The sequence below is a fragment of the Rutidosis leptorrhynchoides genome, chromosome 6 (genome assembly GCF_046630445.1).
Source record: "Rutidosis leptorrhynchoides isolate AG116_Rl617_1_P2 chromosome 6, CSIRO_AGI_Rlap_v1, whole genome shotgun sequence".
In the NCBI taxonomy this organism is placed as follows: domain Eukaryota; kingdom Viridiplantae; phylum Streptophyta; class Magnoliopsida; order Asterales; family Asteraceae; genus Rutidosis; species Rutidosis leptorrhynchoides.
Window position 1 is genome coordinate 366,939,173 of NC_092338.1, and position 16,106 is coordinate 366,955,278.

General features: G+C 36.6%; 1 protein-coding gene across 1 annotated transcript; it reads left to right on the top strand.

Annotated features, from left to right (window-relative positions):
* Positions 1-719: 719 nt before the first annotated feature.
* On the top strand, positions 720-9,008 carry LOC139854866 (probable jasmonic acid carboxyl methyltransferase 2). Its single transcript, XM_071844142.1, has 4 exons — positions 720-788; positions 7,277-7,675; positions 8,287-8,559; positions 8,655-9,008. Exons 1-4 carry the CDS (start codon positions 723-725, stop codon positions 9,006-9,008), a joined length of 1,092 nt encoding a protein of 363 aa, XP_071700243.1. The 5' UTR covers positions 720-722.
* Positions 9,009-16,106: the final 7,098 nt, after the last annotated feature.

Sequence of the window (16,106 nt, forward strand, 5' to 3'; positions counted from 1 at the left end):
ATTCAGGTAATTACATTGTGTTACCATGTATGAGAAAACAAAAACAAAAACAAAAAGAGTTCATTTTTTCTTTATATATTTGTATACTCACTATTTATTAGTGGTTTATATTGTAAAATCATAAGTGAGTTACTTCTTAAGTACTACCTCTGTCCGAATAGAATAGTCATGTTTTGACTTTTCAAAGTCTTTATTTCCTAGATTTGACTTTAAATAACTTGTTTTTATTATATAATATTTGAATATTTGATGAAAGTTATACCAAATGAAAGCACATATAAAACTTAAATACATATAAATTTCATTAAATATTATATAACACAAATTTTTTTTATTAAAAGTCAAAGTTAAGAACTAAACACTTTAAAAAGTGAAAACATGACTATTAATTTGAGACGGAGTGAGTATCTTTCAGTGGCTCATACAATAAAATTTCAAACTTAAAAATATATGGGGTCCTTCAATTATATTTAGTGGTGTCCTTTAAAATTTTTAATGATCGTTTGTAAAAAAAATTCCGTAACTAGCGGGGTCACGGGACTCCACTGGGGTATACATAGACTCGCTTCTGTACATAACAAAAAAGAGTTGGTGTACATATCATCACCCGTATGTTAATTAGTGTGTCCATAAATAGTTTGAATCATGAACCACTTGTTGCACTCCTAACTAGGCACTAGCTATCACATAACTACTAAACTACACAAACGGAGATTCAAATCATGCAAATCAGTCACATGAACAAAGGAGATGGGGATACAAGCTATGCTAAAAACTCACTATTTCAGGTAACTCTACACTCATAATCAACACACACAAACACACACATACATATATACATATGTAGTTAATAATATTAATCTACGGGTTTACTACAATATGAAGACATGACTTGGAGCATGTAATTTTTCTTTAGAATCAACATTTTGATTCCTTTAAAAGAAAAGTAAAAAATACTCTTCACAACTCTATCCGTCTCAATTTTATTGTGGAATAAAACTCGTAATAAATAATAATAATAAATGTTAACTTTTTTTAAGCTAAAATTACACTAATATTAAAACAAAAATTTTTTCATCAGAAAATAAAAAAGACGAACAACCCTAGACTAAACAACAAGTTGAGTAAAAGCTAACTAAATCAACGTCTTTAGTTCATGGACGGATGTATATATGTTACAGTGTTAGCACGGGCTACTAGTGAAATAGACAATCTAGTGAATTTTTTTTGAGTTTTTAACTAATGACACACTGGATAGTGATAATGTGAATTTTTTTTTAGTGACACCATTGAATAATGTAATTTTTTTTTTTTTTTACTTTTAACTAGTGATAACTTTTTTTTTAGAACGGCAAAATATATTAAAGAAAACTTAGCAAGGAGCTAAGAAAAGTACAAGGAAATTACAAGGAATAGAGAGGCGAGTGTAACCACGTAGTCCAATTTAAAGTAGACTTGTGGTACCTCGAATAGATCCAATTAAAAGCGGACAATACAATATAATCAAAAACGTAAGATTTTCTGATGTTGTGATCCTTGAAAATGATGCCGTTCCTGAGACTCCAGATATGCCAAAGAGTTGAAATAGCCGCCACTTTAACAATGAACCGTCTATTGCCAATCTGGGGGAGGGAATTGATCCAAGACCAAAGATCTTCTATTGAATCCAAAATTGGGAAAGAGATGTCTAGCCAAATACCAATCCTGCACCAAATCTGATAGCTTGTATCGCACCTTATAAAAAGATGATCCCGAGATTCTTCAGAGACGTCGCAAAGGGCACAACAATCTCTGTCCACTGTGACATCTCTATGCTCCAGATTCGGAATCGTTGGAAGGCGGTCAAGATTAAGGCGCCAAATGAAGATGTTCACTTTAATTGGAGCCGTTTTGCACCACATGGAGAAAGAAGGGGAATTATGCATGATAGAACTCTCGATAGCGCGTCTAGCTTGAGCAACTTCGAATACGTTGTTTGGAGGATTTTCCCATGTCCAGTAGTCTGTGGATGCAGATAGGCTTATCGATGAAAGAGCCTCTCTTAGATCCGCGTGTTGGCTCTCTTCAACACCTCCTCTAGGGGGGCGTCGCCAAAACCATAACCATGAACCGTTTGAAGATCTTGAAGCCACATTACTTGAGCGGTTCATATCCAAGGAGTATAAACGAGGATAACGTGAAGCTAGAGATGAATCGAAAATCCATGGATCATGCCAAAATAGGGCTTTCGAGCCGTCGCCCAATTTGAGACGTAGACGATTTGATGAAATATAGTTTCTTGCGTGAATCAAGTCTATACATCTAACAATGTTCGCCCATGTACTAGTAGCATTTTTGGCACATGGTAGATCTCCACCGTTGCTCTTACCATGTATTGCATAGATAACTTTTGCCCAACATGCGTCTTGGTTGTTTACTAAACGCCATCGCCATTTATAAATTAGAGCTAGGTTCGCCGATTTTAAACTTGCAACTGATAACCCTCCTTTATCAATAGGATTTTGTATTTTGTCCCAGCTTACCCAATGGACTTTACGAGCTTTTTCTTTGCCCCCCCAAAAGAAAGAGGAACGAAGAGATTCGATTTTGTTGATGACGATTGAAGGCGCTTTAAAAAGTGACATATAGTATGTCCCAAGAGATCCCAGAACCGACTTGATTAGAGTTAATCTACCTCCAAAAGAAAGTAGATTTACTTTCCAAGAATTTAGACGCTTTTCCACTTTCTCGATAATAGGGGACCAACCTTTAGAAAGATTCATATTTTGACCAATCGGAATGCCAAGGAAACTGAATGGGGTTTCTGCCGATGAACAGCCCATTATGTTTGCCAGCCTGTTGACTTCATTGGAAGGAACACCAAAACCAAACAGTGATGATTTAAGAAGGTTGATCTTTAAGCCGGAAACAGCAAAAAAACAAGCTAGAATGGCTAGTAGATTGGAAGCGTTTTCATCATTCCATTCACCAACAAAGAGAACATCGTCAGCGAATAAATAATTAGTGATAGTAACCTGATTAGAGTTGTTGCCTACTCTGATGCCCGAGTAAAGAGCTGCATTAGAAGCGTCTCTAATGGCCGCTTGAAGACCTTCCATTCCAATAATGAATAGTAAAGGTGATAAAGGATCTCCCTGTCGCAAGCCCCTTTCGATTGAAAATTCTTCCGAGGGGCTCCCATTTATTAGAAGCGATGCTCTAGAAGATACAAGGCATGCTCGAATCCAAGCTACCCATTTTGGGTGAAATCCCATGAAATATAACATAGAGAATATGAAGTCCCAGTGAATGGAGTCAAAAGCTTTTTCAAAATCCACTTTAAATATCATTGCTTTTTTCTTTTTTCTTTTGCACCAATCAAGTACCTCATTGATGATTAAAGGGCCGTCTAAGATTTGTCTTCCTTTTATGAAAGCTGTTTGCTCAGGACTAATTATCTCGCTTATGACCGATGCGAGACGATTTGCTAATATTTTGGCGATGATCTTGTATTGTAGACCAATCAGACTGATCGGGCGATAATCGTTAGCATAGATTGGATTATTCTTCTTAGGAATTAGAGAAAAAAATGAGGCATTACATCCGGTTGGGATTGCGCATGATTCATGGAAATTTCTGGCCATCTCAAAAATGTCACTGTTGATGGTATCCCAGAAATGTTTGACGAATTTAAAAGAGAGTCCATCCGGACCTGGAGATTTTTCACTACCACAAGACCACGCTGCGCTTTTGATTTCGTTATCGGTAAAATCAGAGATCAAAAACATCGCATCTTCTCCAGATATTTTGCGAATATTATTACTCGGAGAGATTATTGGAATGTGGTCTGTCTTCTTGAATTTATCGACAAAAAAATCAAAGAATATTGCCTTGACTTCTGCAGGATTTGTTATCCATGTGCCGTGGTTCATGACACCCGAAACCTGCATCTTTTTTCGCTTCCTATTTAAAGCCGAATGGAAAAAGGAAGAGTTTTCGTCTCCTAGACTATTATAAAGTTTCCTGTTTTTTTGTGCCATATTCTCCATTTCCTCTTTTTCTAGCTTCTGGAGATTTAACAGGATAGTAGTTCGTTCTTCAGCCATAGAGTCTAGGAAAACGCCTTGATCAATCTGTTCGTCAATCGCCAAGATGCGATCCATTAGAATCCGTTTATCTTCCTGTGCTCTACTCCTTTGATCCTTATTCCAAATCTTTAGGATGTCTTTAACATGCTTGAGCTTGTTCTTGAAATTAATTTGCGGATTAGAATGAAGGTGGCTGCCTGTATCACTCCATGCTTTAATGACAATCTCATCGAAGCCTTTAGAACGAAACCAAGAATGGAATAGTTTGAAAGGGATCGGTCCGTAATCCAAGACATCGCTTTTCAGTGTTATAGGGCAATGATCCGACCATAATTTTGAGTGGATGGTACCGACCACATCTGGAAATTTATTTAAGAAGCCGCTCGAGATTAAGAACCGATCGATTTTTGCACGTTTCGTAAACGATTTGTTGAATCTTGTAAAATCACGACCACCCAGAGGGACGTCGATTAACCCGGAGCCAATAATGAAATCGTTTAGATCCGAAGCTACTGAAGAGTTGAATTGGGATCCATATCTTTCGTGAGCAAACCTTACGGCGTTGAAATCTCCAAAAAGAACAAAGTAGCCCGAGTATGAAGATAGAAAATTTGATAAATAATCCCAAATTCTTTTCTTACCCGTTCTAGACTGAGGAGCATAGATATTGATAAGAAAGCATGGAATTGGATCTTCATTTAGAATACCTTCGACTATAAGAAAATTTGGAAAAGATAAGACCCGTTTGCTGTTAAAAGTAGTTGGGTCCCACATCGTAATAATACCACCTGAGCGTCCCACTGCACTCGAAGAGGCAAACTTGAAATGAAAATTTCCCCAAAGGGATTTGAGAGCCGAATAGTTAGGAGTTATGGATTTTGTTTCCTGGACCCCTAATACAGTTATTTTGTGTTCATTACATAACTTACTAAGCCATCTTTGTTTGATGCTAAAAGAGATGCCGCCTCCTATATTTATGGACATGAGATTCATTAAATTGTTTTGAAACCTCGCATGCTTAGAATCACATTCTTGAGATTACCGGATGTTTTCGAAACATCAAAGCCTAACTTCGCTCCCATTTTCAAGAAATCCTCGTATGTTTTTTTTCTTGCCGTGGATGATTCGCTGCTATTGATAGGCGATTCTATTCTTTTATTCCCGAACCCTGGTGGTTTTGAAAAGGATTTAGAGGTTTCTTTGTTGCTTTCATTAGTGGTAATTATTGGGGTGTTCTCATTTTCTGTTTGGTTTTGGATTGGTTCTGTGGCCTCGATGTTATCTGAGCCATGAGGGTTTTCTTCACATGCCGCATTGTCCTCATGTTCGTCACCATTATGAGCTGGTGATTTTGGTAATGGTGTTTCGTCAATGAAACTTTCCTCTGATATTTTGTCATCAAAGATGTTTTCCTCATCTGAGTTAATCGTTTCATCCGATTTTTCTTCTTGCTCTAAGCTCAGAATTTTTGGGTTCCAAGTTACTGATTCACGTACTAGTACCTTGTACCATTTATTCTTGACTTTTACAGATATTATCTCATGAATGTATTCCAATGTCTTAGTGATTACGTACACCTTTTCTCCGTCATCTTGACTTAAAGTGAATGCTTGATCTCCAAACAAGAGTGATACTTTTTTGAATATGTCTTCCGTCCATGCACCTGTCGGAAGACCAATGATATCTAGACAGATGGCCCGTTCAGTCACAGAGAATTCCTCTTCAAACTGTTTTAATTCTACAATATATGAGAGGATCGACTCATTCGACTCGAATGATTTTTTGGCCTCTATACACGGAAAGATGATTTCAATCCACGCACCGCCAATATGTTGAATTTCTAAATCCTTAAAACCCTCAATATTCCAGATTCGTTTCAAATTCGGAATTAAACAAGGGTTACGAATCTTGGCAAACAAGAGAATCGGCACATCTTTAGACCGTATTATTTCATCATCATTAATTTCTAATGTTTTTGTAGAAGTATTAGATTTTGAATGAAGTTGATTACCTGATAAAGTTGCGGCATATGACTGACCCTTCAATGGTGGGAAGTCTTGTGCAGACGGAAGTTTGGTAGCATGAGTAGAAGGTCGATCAGTTGTCGCAGATGATTTTCCTTTGCGTTTGATTATGTACTCTCGACCGTGTCTTGCTTTTGCCGCATACAAATGGTAGTTTCCGATCCAAAGAGCAGAAAGTTTCAATTCTAGGCTTTTCACAGATTCAACTCGTAAGAAACGAACAAAAGCAAAACGGCAACCCTGTTTCGTGAGTTTACCAGCGATGTAGACATCTAGAATGGTGCCGAATTGTTTACAGAGGTTTCTGATGTCGTTAATGCCAAAGTTTGGTGGAAAGTTAGAAAGGAAGATCGTAGTCGCCAGTTTGGCTGTGTTTATGTGATCTTCTTTCCGAGACATGATGATCAGATTGATGAACGAAGGTTTGTGCCTCCGCCGTTTAGTCGATGACGGATCAAATTGAAATTGGAATTGTAGTTTAGGTTCTAGTTGAAAAGGGAATTGCCATAAAGTTGCAAGGAAGGATCGAATTGAATTGAAAGGGAGGTCGGCGAGGTTGAGGTATCACCGGCGTTTGAACCCGCCGGCGATGATGGTGACAGAGATCGGGATCTGGAGATGTAGTGTGAAAGGGTAAACTACAGTAATCTATTATCTGTAACTACTTTAAGTAACTATTAACTAGTGATAACTGTCGGTGCGATTTATAGATCTGGTACTACTTTAACTACCGAGTTGTTGAAATGACCTGGAAAACAACAAAAACCAATTAAATAACAGTCAACCTTGTAGAACCGAACTAATCTAAAGTACTATAAGCAACAACATTTTCTAGATCCGATACATATATTATATTTATATATTAGTATATATTTATTTATTTATATATGTGAGTTAAGCTTCAAGTACAATACATTATTTAATTACAAATTATCTCAATTCTTTATCACTCATCACTGTGTTAATCGCTATTTTTTAGTTGATGGATCCCATCATTATTTAATTTTCTTCAGGTGTGTATGTTTCAAGATGACAATTTAACCAATATTAATCAGTATTTATTTAGTTAATTACCAAATTACAATATCAAATCTTAGCCTCTGATGAATCATTTCCATGTATAGCCAAATATTTTCTTTAAATTAAGCCATAAGATTATTGATTATGAATGTTTGTTGATCGCAGAACAAGATACTATCATTAAGTAGTTCAATGGTGGAATGTGCCATTGATAAAATCATGTCAGAGGTGCATCCCAAGAGTATGGAAGTTGCTGATCTTGGGTGCTCATCTGGACCCAACAGCTTAACTAAAGTGTACGAAATTATTCATATTGTTGATGTTGTTAGCCGTCGAATGGGTCTACCTATACCTGAATTAAGGGTGTCTTTAAACGATCTCCCTTGTAATGACTTCAATCTTGTGTTTGAGATGTTACCTGAGCTTTACAATAAAGTGAATAATGATTATGGGATTGAAAGTTGTTATGTATGCGGTGTCCCAGGTTCGTTTTACGGTAGATTGTTTCCTAACAACAGTCTTCACTTTGTTCATTCGTCAATGAGCCTCCATTGGCTCTCTCAGGTTGTTACTTGAATCAATTAATTGTCTAGTTTTGTTTTTTTATTAATATAATAATAATAATATAATTTAGTAACTTAATCTAAGACCATATATAACCGTCCGTCACTTTCCTTCCGTCATCCCACATGGCATTTTTGACGAAAATAACGGTATATAACGGGGCGTCAGTTATGTATGTGACGAAAATGATGTGAGGCGTGACTTGATAAAGCAACCAATCACTGATTTTTTGATTTAATAAATATATACTATTTTTTATTAATAATTTATTTTTCCCACCCAATTTTCAATCAGATTTTACTACATTACCATATCCAATATTTGACATAAAAACTGACACATGAGTTAAAAAATGTCAGAAACTTACTGATATTGACTTGTCACAGACAGATTGTACTTTTTGGCCAAAAAATACATAAACTGCCCGTGATATGATATCACCATTAGAAATGGTGTAAAATATTTTTTTCAACTTTTGCTTTACATTTCACCGTAATAACCGTAATAAGTACTACCATCCCCTAAACAGAGAAACCTTATTAGTTTACGGAGTTTTTGTTTATGATAATGTTTGTGTTAGTATCTTTAATGATGTTTGAGATGTTGAATAGGTTCCACTAGACTTGGAGCCTTCAGTTGGAAGCCATATAAACAAAGAGAACATATACATATCAAAATGTAGCTCAGAGAATGTAGTGAAAGCATACCAACGACAGTATCAAGACGATATGTCATTATTTTTTAAGTTGCGTGCAAAAGAAATTGTTGTCGGAGGACGCATGGTTTTGTCATTTTTAGGGAGACGGTCTCCCGAACCACGTGCAACGGAGGCTTGCTACAACTGTGAAATTTTATCTCTTGCTCTAATGAGTATGGCTTTAGACGTACGTGCATATGTATACTTTTTTTGTTTTAAAAATGAAGAACTTAAACATGAATTAGAAAAGAAATGAACTTTTTTTGTTTATTATTAATGTAGGGACTTATTGAGAAGGAAAAGATTGATTCGTTTAACCTTCCTAGTTATTTACCAAGTCAAGAAGAAGTTGAGCATGAAATTGAGAAACAAGGATCATTCAAAGTTGAGCGTGTTGAGGGGTTCGAGATGGAACATATTAAAGACCCGAATAACTTAAATGAGACCACCGGAAGTCTAATTGCTAAAATTCTTCGCTCGGTGATGGAGCCAATGTTTATGAGCCACTTTCAGTTCAAGCTTGAAATGTCGGATGAACTATTTGTTAGGTTTGTCAAACTCTATGACCATCGGATCTCTCAAGCTGAATTCTTAAGTTTTGTTTGGGTTTTTTCTTTATCAAAGAAGATGGACTAACCATTATTATATATCCTAGTTAAGCTCAAGTTATATTTAATTACGACAGTTAAGTTGTATGCGAAGTATCTATTAATAATTTCTATTCTATATGTATTTTCTGTATGTAGTCATGTATGTATCACATGATAATCAGACAAACACGACACTTTTCAGTACGTTTGGATTTAATAAACTTTTATATGTGTTATTCAAGTGTGTTAGGAAATATGAATTGCCAAATAGGATAATGCCAACGGATTAAAACTAGAATCGTAAAACACTTTCTCAATAAAGTATTTCGCCCATGTCGGTCTTGGATTCCACGAAATCAATATTGGGATAAGACTAGTTCAACAATCTTTTCTAGATCAAGAAAAGTTGTTCTTGCAAAAGTATAATGCAAAAAATATTTGTTAGTATGATGAGAGTGTGAAAGAAGGAAAAATTCTAAAACCCTTTCTCAAATGAATTAGCATTCTATTTATAGTTGATCAAAAGGTGTGAACGAAGAGTCACAACCTTTCACATGTAACCATAATGAAATGGTACATCTGTTGGAAACCCGCACTACTTATTTGGTGTCTAAACATGAAAGGACCCGTTCATATACATTATAAACGATTCACAATAGTTGAATACATCGCGAGGTATTTGACCTCTATATGATACATTATACAAACATTGCATTCGTTTTTAAAAGTCAAACTTTCTTTACATCGAAAATTGACAGGCATGCATACCATTTCATAATATCCACTATCCAGCTATAAATTGACTTAATAATAATCTTTGATGAACTCAATGACTCGAATGCAACGTTCTTCGAAATATGTCATGAAAGACTCCAAGTAATATCTTTAAAATGAGCAAATGCACTGTAACGACCCTGGATTTTCCAACGTTTATTTATTAATAATTATTATTATTAATACGTGTGATTAAATGAATGTATGTTATTACATTTACATGTTGCCATGATTGCCCGAACTTGACTTTTATTGCCCGAAACGTCTTTGTGACACTCGGAACTTTCACGAATAATATTTTTAGATATTATTTGCATTCATGATTAAGTTTTATTAATCATTTTAATTAACTAAGGTTGTTGGTTAATTACTTGGGCTTTAAATGGATTAAAATGTTAATTAAGTGAACTTGGGCTTTATTAGTAAAATGGACTTATGACTTTGGGCTTACAAGCCCACCCTACTCATTTTAATGGACTTAGCTAGCCCAATATTACATGTAAGCAGTACTTACAAGAGTAACTAGTTGGTTAAGGCTCTTAGAATCTAGTTAGCAACTTATCCCCATGAAACTACATCTTTTAACCAACTTTTGTAAGCTTTTCATGCTAGTAACCAACAAACAACTCCATCCTCCCTCCCCCACTCCTAAACCGTCGGTTTAGGTGCTCCTCATGGAGTGTTTTGTTTCAATTTTGCTTACTTATTCATTCACATATCTCTCATTCCAAAACACACACACACACTTACCTCTCTTTTTCTCTCAAACATTTTCTCTCTTATTTCTCTTAACTTGTAAGTATTATGTTCAAGTTTCTTCCTTCTTTCTTGTATCAAAACCATAGCCTTGGCTACAAGAATCATCATCATCATCATCATCAATTGTTGTTTGTTACTTGTACTTGGTTGATTGTTTGAGTTACTTGAAGTTTATTGTTACTTACTTGTTGTTGTTACATACTTGTTACAAGAATCAACTTTCTAGTTAGATTCTTCATTTTATCTTGTATTATCAAGAACACAAGAACATAAACTTACTAGTTTATGATTCTACTTTTATTGTTTCAAAAGATCAAAGTTCATGTGTTGAAAGCATACTTGTGATTCATGAAATAAACTTTAAAGTTTACTTTCCTTAAAGATCAAGCTTAGGCTTGAATCTTTAAAGTATGCAACACATGAACTCATTAACTTGTTTAAATTAGTTTGTTACTTCATTTACTTGCACTTTAATTTCATGTTGTTGGTTATTATTGGTCAAGTGTTACTAGTTAACCTTGATCTCATTAATCTTGAACTTAAAGTTAACTTTAAAGTTCAAGAACATATAAATGAAACTTTTAAAATACAACTTTGTATACTTATGCTTGATCTAGACTTTTGAGTCTTGAATCTTCAAGATCTAACTAAGAACTATGTTCTACATCTTAAGATCTTGATTAGTTAGTTTACTTTCAAGTTTGTAACTTGTTATTAGCTTTAAAGTTCATGTATGTGTTAGATCTAAGACTTTGATGTAACTTTGGTTCATCAAACTTCTTGCAACACTTAAGTGAGTTGTGTTTCATGTCTTAGACTTGCACTTGGGTTATGATGGTCAAATCTTGGTCAAGATGATGCAAACACATCAACGAGTTGTACACTTGAAGCTATATGCATCAAGGATGAGAACCGTGATAAGCATCGAGCACCGGAACCCATATTTTACTGCTTTCTGTCTTATACCTACTGTTTTGGTGATTCTGTAACAGACCATTAGACCTGGGCTGTTGTGATTATGATTTTCAAATAGCTATTTTCTAGTATATAACTTTTCATTTAAGACTCGTCTTCATCCGAGTTACGATTTAGGATTTATGGCCCTCCGATCGTCACTATGTCCTTTTAACGTTGTGCAGAAATTTCAGACCTACTCGCACTTAGACCGTCGCCACGGTCAAACGAAGACGAGTTTGCTTCTGTAAATTTTACCACACTTAAAGAACTCATAGACGGAGCCATGGCCACTGGTCTCACCTTAATTCAGTAAGGGTAGAGGCCGTGGTGACTGACTGAAACTTATATATGTGTGGGTTATACAACGGCATAAACATTCCCTTTAGCTTGGTAACGTTTAGTCATTGGTTTTTGAACCGTTGAACGCGGATCTTAGATATGGATCCATAGGGTTTGACATCCCCACATGGGCTAGTAGCGCTAGCATTTAACGAGTGTTTAATACTTCGTAAACATACGCACTTGCCAAGTGTACTTTCAGGGGGTATAAACGTTAAGTTAGTTACCAAGTGCCCACGGTTAACATATACTTTATCATACTGTTTTGAAACGCTCTTTGTAGCACTGAAATCTCGTGGCCTACCTTACATACTGTTATACTTAAACTATAGCTCACCAACCTTTGTGTTGACGTTTTTAAGCATGTTTTTCTCAGGTGCTTGAGGTTAGCTTCCGCTGTGTACTAGTCGTGTTGTAGACACCTGCTGCTTAGAGTTGTCGTCGCATGAACTACTTTATCTCGCATTCATACTTTACTACTTTTGAACTATGACTTGTAATGACCGTTGTGGTCACATACACTTATTATTTGCTTCTACTTAGTGAAGCATGCTTTTGGATTGTAAAACATTCGATGTTGGTTTATACATCACTTTATTATTGAATGCAAACTCTTTTTGAAAACACATATAGTACTTAACCTTGTAATGATCCTGTTGTTGATGATTCGTACACGATGGTTTTGTACGGGGCATCACATTTGGTATCAGAGCATTGGTTGTAGGGAATTAGGTTGCATTAGTGAGTCTAAGATCGACCCGAGTAGGATTCACTAATAGGACTAATCTACAACTTGCTAGTTTACTTGTTTCCGCTGAACTTACTGCATGCTGCTGCTTACTGTTACTGCTATATGCCGTATGCTATTACATGATTTCACTATTCCATGATATTACTTGCTTTCGATTGCATGCTACTTCTGAACGATTCGTTATTATTGCCATGCTACTTATTGGTATACATGATTTAAACTGTTGGCCTAATACGTGCTTGCTTTATGACTTACTGACATGGAAAATTTATTTTTCCTTGTTCAGATATCGGATGTACCACCTGCTAGCATTTTGGGCAGTTTAGACTCTTCAGCTACTCCACCTACCACTGTTGCCGATCCACCGATCCTGATACGCACGAGTGACCCCGGCGCTTCATCTTCTGGGATTAGCAGCCAGCCGCCTGCACCAGTGGCTACTTCTGATGGACACGTGAGCCCTACGGAGATTCCAGCTCCGTATGCTCCCGGACCCTCGGATTCACAGCCCCGCATCGGTGGAGTTGTGATCCCCGCGGAGTTCGGGGAAGGGCCATTCCGCAACCATATGCGCACGCCTTACCGACGCACTCCCGACAGACGTTTAGTGCCGATTTCGCCAGGCAGACACAGACAGATGTTGGCCGCCTTCGGACTACCAGTTCAGCCACCCGTACCACCACCGCATGATTCGGATGACTCATCATCCGTCGATTCTTCATCAGATGATTCTTCATCAGACTCCAGTGACGACGAGGACCCTGCTGATATACCTATTCAGGCACCCTCCACCCCGCCGAAGAAGCGGTACCGTCCTGATGGCACCGTCATTCCAGGGGTGAATGGAGGTTCTTGCTTTCACTGACGCTTTTGGTCGGCGTCGGAGGGTTACTGCCCGTAAGCGGCTTGTGCCGTACCCTGCCGATCCACTCATACGTAAGGCACCTCGTTACGTGTTGACTATTTCTAGAGCCGGGACATCTGCACCCCGCTTCGTGCGGTCTGCACCACCCGCTCCACCAAAACCATCCGCTCCACCGGCACCACCTGCACCGCCAGAACCGCCTGCCCCACCAACACCCACTGTCGAGGAATTGACAAGGGAGGTGGGAATCCTCCAAGCTCGGGTTACTGAGCTCGAGGAGCAGTTGGCTCAGGTTTTAGACATCCTACACCCACCTTCACCGTAGGACTGTTGTATTAGATTTCATGATGTAATCTAGTTGTAGTTTATTGTATTACTCACGTATTGTACGAACTTATTCAGATGTATGAAACTTATTATTATTATTAATGAATGGAACTTTGCGTTATTTAATTCTTGCACGATATTCTATTTACATTACTGTATGATGATTCTGTGGTATTCGTACCTAGATGCGTTATTTAATAACATGTGATGTTTTGATTCCATGTTGGTTGCTATATACTGTATTATTACTATATTGAATACTGGATTTTGACTTGAGTCAAAATTTTTGTTTAGAACATCATGGTTAACGGTCGATCCACACCTACTGCTGCTCAAATTGAAGAGATGATCAAAGAACGTGTCGCCGCAGCCCTAGCAGAAAGAAACCTCCAAGCTCCACCGCCACCACCACCAGTTATCCCACCCGTTTGAAATGGGTGTACTTACAAGGAATTCTAGAGCTGCAAACCGCATAACTTCAGTGGAATCGAGGGATCGGTTGGTCTCACCAGATGGTTCGAGAAACTTGAATCAGTATTCCGAGTTAGCAACTGTTCGGAGGACAACAAAACCAAGTTTGCATCTTGCACGCTATCTGACGGCGCACTAACGTGGTGGAACACGTTAGCTCAAGCGAAAGGCATTGATGAGGTGTATGCTACGCCATGGGAGGAATTCAAAGCGGCAATGATTGATGAGTATTGTTCGAGAACTGAAATCCAAAAGATGGAGATGGAATTCATGCAGTTAAAGGCCGTTGGGAACGACCTTGATGGTTACAACGGGAGATTTTTGGAACTAGCTCTTATGTGTCCGACAATGGTCACCCCGGAATTCAAGCGTATGGAGAGATACTTCTGGGGACTCCCTAAGTCTATCAAAGGAAACGTCACATCGTCCAAACCACCGAATGTTCCCGAAGCAATGCGCATGGCGCATACTCTCATGAACCAAATCATTATTGATGAGCCAGATGTAGTGACCCGAATTTTTCCATGTTTATATATATTAATTGAGATTGATATTTACATGATTAAATGTTTCCAACATGTTAAGCAATCAAACTTGTTAAGACTTGATTAATTGAAATATGTTTCATATAGACAATTGACCACCCAAGTTGACCGGTGATTCACGAACGTTAAAACTTGTAAAAACTATATGATGACATATATATGGATATACATATAGTTAACATGATACTATGATAAGTAAACATATCATTAAGTATATTAACAATAAACTACATATGTAAAAACAAGACTACTAACTTAATGATTTTTAAACGAGACATATATGTAACGATTATCGTTGTAAAGACATTTAATGTATATATATCATATTAAGAGATATTCATACATGATAATATCATGATAATATAATAATTTAAAATCTCATTTGATATTATAAACATTGGGTTAACAACATTTAACAAGATCGTTAACCTAAAGGTTTCAAAACAACACTTACATGTAACGACTAACGATGCCTTAACGACTCAGTTAAAATATATATACATGTAGTGTTTTAATATGTATTTATACACTTTTGAAAGACTTCAATACACTTATCAAAATACTTCTACTTAACAAAAATGCTTACAATTACATCCTCGTTCAGTTTCATCAACAATTCTACTCGTATGCACCCGTATTCGTACTCGTACAATACACAGCTTTTAGATGTATGTACTATTGGTATATACACTCCAATGATCAGCTCTTAGCAGCCCATGTGATTCACCTAATACATGTTGGAACCATCATTTGGAAACTAGCATGAAATATCTCATAAAATTACAAAAATATGAGTAATCATTCATGACTTATTTACATGAAAACAAAATTACATATCCTTTATATCTAATCCATACACCAACGACCAAAAACACCTACAAACACTTTCATTCTTCAATTTTCTTCATCTAATTGATCTCTCTCAAGTTCTATCTTCAAGTTCTAAGTGTTCTTCATATATTCTACAAGTTCTAGTTACATAAAATCAAGAATACTTTCAAGTTTGCTAGCTCACTTCCAATCTTGTAAGGTGATCATCCAACCTCAAGAAATTTTTGTTTCTTACAGTAGGTTATCATTCTAATACAAGGTAATAATCATATTCAAACTTTGGTTCAATTTCTATAACTATAACAATCTTATTTCAAGTGATGATCTTACTTGAACTTGTTTTCGTGTCATGATTCTGCTTCAAGAACTTCGAGCCATCCAAGGATCCGTTGAAGCTAGATCCATTTTTCTCTTTTCCAGTAGGTTTATCCAAGGAACTTAAGGTATTAATGATGTTCATAACATCATTCGATTCATACATATAAAGCTATCTTATTCGAAGGTTTAAACTTGTAATCACTAGAA